Below are 4585 nucleotides of genomic sequence, written 5' to 3'. Positions count from 1 at the left end.
GAATACTCTGGTTCGGGTCGGTCCATCATCGATTTTGTGAGATACAGGTGGGCGCAGTAACTCTAAGCAAGTGCGTATTCTACGACCGAACATGACTTCTGCTGGTGTCCGCATTCCTTCTAATTGCTTGTTAGGTGTACTTCTATACGATAAAAGGAATGTATCCAATGCCTCATGCAATGACATCTCCCCCACCTTAATCTTCTTGAGTGCCCTTTTAAAAGAATCCACAAATCGTTCTGCTTGGCCATTCGATTGGGGATGGTAAGGAGCAGTCTTCATATGCTCTATTCCGTTACTATTGCACAAGTCAGCAAATACTGCGCTCGTAAACTGCCTACCGTTGTCGCTTACTATCGTATTAGGCATTCCATATCTTGCACATAATCCTCTCAAAATAGCGACAGTCGCAGAAGCAGATATCTGTGAAGTGGATACAATTTCTGTCCATTTGGAATGTGAATCGATCACAAGCAAAAAATAAACGTCTTCAATTGGCCCAGCAAAATCAATATGGATCCGTTGCCATGGTGCATCAGTTTTCTGCCAAAGTGATGGTAAGCTGTGTGCTGGAGACTTAGCCGCAGAAGCGCACGATTTACAGCATTTCACCATTTCCTCTATATCAGAATCTATGTTTGGCCAATAAACGTAGCTACGAGCAATTCCTTTCATCCGCTCAATACCAGGATGTCCTCGGTGCAACATTTCTAGCACATGTTTTCGCTGAGACGCTGGAATAATTAACCGGTCTCCAAAGACAATACAATCCTCGATTGTTGAAAGAGAGTCACGTCTCGCGTGGAAGATTTTAAGATCACGACCTTCTAATATCCTTGGCCATCCATTCTGGACGTAATTAAACACAAGTTGAAGCACAGGATCTTTTCGCGACTCGCGCACTACGTCCTCAAATGCAAGCGGCAAAATCCTCGCTGCATTCTTCACTGAAGCGCAAATATCGTTGTCCAGTTCGATGCTTGTAATCACAAAGTCCTGTTCTGGCTTCTCATGACAATCCATTAAACGAGAGAGCACATCAGCATTTCCGAACTCATTGGTTTGAACATATTCGATCTTGAAATCGTAAAGCAACAACGTGAGAGCGAAACGTTGTAAACGATTAGCTGTATATATTGGTATTCCTTTCTTAGATCCAAAGATCCGTAGTAATGGCTGATGGTCTGTTTGTAGCAGGAAATGTCGCCCAAATAACATTCGATGGAACTTTGTGACGGCAAAAATAATCGCTAGCCCTTCTCGATCAGGTTGACTGTAACGCTGCTCCGTTGCAGTAAGCGCTCGCGATGCGTGTTGGACTACCTTCAGATTCCCATCTGGCATCCTATGTGATATGGTAGCACCGATGCCTATCGATGAAGCATCCGCTGAAACTATGATGTCGAGCCGCGGATCATAATGTGTCAGCAAGAGATCAGACGACAAAATCTTCTTAAATTGCTCAAAAGCATGCTGGCACTGCGGAGTCCATTTGAATAATCTTTCTTCCTTCAGCAGCTCATCCAGAGGCTGCCGTAACATCCGCATGTTATGCACAAATTTTCCATAATAATTTATCGCCCCGAGAAATGATCGCACTCCCGAGACGTCAGTTGGTGGTTGCAGCTTGATAATGGCACTGATCTTCTCCGGGTCTGGACGCAATCCTTTAGCGTCAAGCAAATGACCCAAATATTTAATCTGGGACTTGCGAAAACTGCATTTTTCTGCTCGCAGAGTGAACCCGTACTCTTGAATTTTCTGTAATACTGCATGAAGATTCTTATCATGATCTGCCATATCCTTTCCTCCTACAACAATATCGTCTAGGTAGACCGCTACTCCAACCAAACCAGCCACCATTGTGTCCATCAATTGCTGGAACGCTCCCGGCGCAGCTTTTACACCTGGTGGTAATCGGTTATATTTGAATAACCCGCGATGGGTATTTACGGTTAAAAGCTCACGACACTTTTCATCCACCTCTACTTGAAGAAATGCATCGGAGAGGTCAAGCTGGCTGAATACCGTACAGTTGCTCAAGCTAGCAAATATATCTTCTGGAAGAGGTAACGGATATTGATGCGCCATCAGCGCATTTTTAAGGCCTGTGGAATAGTCACCGCAGATCCTTATACTTCCGTTCGCTTTTCGTACAACCACGATGGGAGCTGCCCACTCTGAATGCTCCACACGTGCGATTATTCCTCGTTCCTCTAAGCGTTGAAGCTCTTCATTTACAGCCTGTAACATCGCGTATGCAATTGGTCGCTTGGGCCGGAACACAGGAATAGCTTCATCCTTCAGCTGGAGTTGAACCTGCGTTTTCACACATCGCCCGAGCCTATCAGCAAATAGCTTAGGATAAGAATGGCAAAGAGCCGCACTGCTCACATCGCCGATTTCTATACGCCTGCAAATTGATGATAACGGCACATCCCACAAACCAAAAACGTCCATTACATCCGCACCTAACAGCATTAAATCGCCTTTCACTACGCGAATCACGCTCGGCTTACACTGCTGCCCTATGCTTAGCATACACTGGAACTCGCCCAATATGTGTAGAGGATCTCCGGATGCTGTTTTGGCTTTTACTACAGGTTGTGTCAATGCAGGTTTTCCCATCTGCAGCCAATGCTTGTCGGATATTATGGTTATGTCGGCACCCGAATCAATCATCATCCGAGTATGCATCCCGTCTAACATAACCTTCACTTGTCCACGTTTAAAATCAGATATCCTGTTAACCCAAACAGTTCTGATGCTCTTTTGCCTCCGACCGTTGGACCATCTAAGCGCGGAACTACAAAATCCGTCCATATGCCCGTACTGACGACATTGACGGCATCTGTGGCTATTGTGTGGACATTTCCTGGCATGATGCCCTTCGCCACACAACCAACACTTAAGCGTTGAATCGGTTTTCTTTTCTTGCCCGGCGTTCTTATGTATTCTGGGATATGCTTTGTGCCTCTGCTCACCACGGACAACACTGACTGTTTTGTCCTGAACACTAATCATTGCCGTATCGTGTTTAATGCTAACCAATCTCTTGCATTCGTCAGTCATTTGACTAAGGTTAGTCACTCGTTTGTCCTCCAATCGGCTTAACAGTCGAGTACGCACATCAGCATAACATTCCTCCTTTAGTCCGCACACAAACAATAAACATTTCAGCTCCTCTTCTGATAAACCGCCAAGCTCCGATTCAACTACAGCCTTATTTACACGACACGAGTATGCTACAAAATCCTCCAGCTTCGTTTTCACAAGATTAAGGCATTTATAACGCCTTTCCATCTCAGAGCTCGGTGAAGCAAAAAGCTTCTTCAGCTTGTCAACAGTCGCCGCAAAATCAAAATCACTCGGCTTCGATGGCAGTATGTGTGAGACGTATCTCTCATGTTCCACGATCCCAAGCTTCCGCAACAACAGTCGCACACGAGCGGCTTCGTCCAGCTGCTTCGCGTCCTCTTCGAACAAACTGCCGTAGCGAGTAAACCATCCGGCAAATAGTACACGCTCATCCGGATTATAACGGAACTCTTTTACATGATTCGCCAACGCATCGATGATTTGCTCCGATCCTGATTGCTGCCGCACATTCATAGTCGCAAGCACTTTGGTTATTAACTGCTCTTGCTGGTGCAAAAATGCTTCTTGCTGCTGGTGTAAGGATATCTGCTGCTGCCGAAAAATCTCCTGAATCCAGTTACTTTCCGCATTGGGGACGCCATTCTGTTGCGGTTCACTATGGCCGCCCCGCGATGGTTCCCCGTTCTCCATTTAGCACAATGAAGCACGTAAAGCTGGTAAAAACTCGGTCACTGTTTCTGGCGTAAAACGTTGTTGAGATGTATTTCCTTTAATTCTCGTCGCCACTTTTGTGTTGTTAACAAATGAGGTGGTTTATTATTGTTAACGCAAAACGTTATCTGAACTATGCGGAATTAGGAAAAGAAGAAAGTACGAGCACTGATATATTTTTCAAGCAACTCCTGTAGTGACAGCAAGCGAACGTGCAAAAAAAAAGAATAAAAAAAGGGAAGAGTGACCACATCCAAGCAGACCACAGGATCGTGTTTTTTTATAAAGAAGTCAACCGCAGATATTTTACCAAGTTAAGTTTATCCGTTCTCATCATTTTTGGTCCTTCGAACCGGATCTGCGGACTAATCCATCGATCCTGTGTTGTTTATCAACGAAGCGTCAATTTACCTAACCAACAATGGGTCCGAAGAAAGCACCACCAAGTAAGGTGGACATGATGCGCGTTATGTCGCAGATACATAACCTCGAAAGTTTTATTGAAACGTACACCAGTGAGCAATCTACGCAATGTGAACACCGATTGAAGTTACTCGAGAGTTGTTGGCAGACGTTCGACAGGATGCAAACGACTCTTGAAAATGCCGAAGAAGATGAAGCAGAAATTGTTCGCATGCTCAAAGAGAGACATGATATGTACGATCGATATTGCTTCATAAAAGGTCACCTCACATCATCCAAACAAGATTTGAACAGCACTGTGATTGAAGCAAAAGTAAACGCCAACATCCCTGTCGCTGCTTCACCTCACCTA

At 44.9% G+C, this 4585-nt stretch overlaps 1 protein-coding gene across 1 annotated transcript; it reads right to left on the bottom strand.

Moving 5' to 3' along the window:
• Nucleotides 1–1901: 1901 nt before the first annotated feature.
• Nucleotides 1902–3789, bottom strand: LOC128296714 (uncharacterized). Its single transcript, XM_053032192.1, has 2 exons — nt 3049–3789; nt 1902–1907 (listed from the first exon to the last, which is right to left on the bottom strand). The coding sequence occupies exons 1-2, from the start codon at nt 3787–3789 to the stop codon at nt 1902–1904; spliced, it is 747 nt and encodes a 248-aa protein (XP_052888152.1).
• Between the last annotated feature and the right edge of the window lie 796 nt (nt 3790–4585).

The sequence above is a fragment of the Anopheles moucheti genome, chromosome 2 (genome assembly GCF_943734755.1).
Source record: "Anopheles moucheti chromosome 2, idAnoMoucSN_F20_07, whole genome shotgun sequence".
Lineage (NCBI taxonomy): Eukaryota > Metazoa > Arthropoda > Insecta > Diptera > Culicidae > Anopheles > Anopheles moucheti.
Note: the sequence above shows the minus strand (reverse complement) of the source record. Positions and strands in the feature narration are given on the sequence as shown.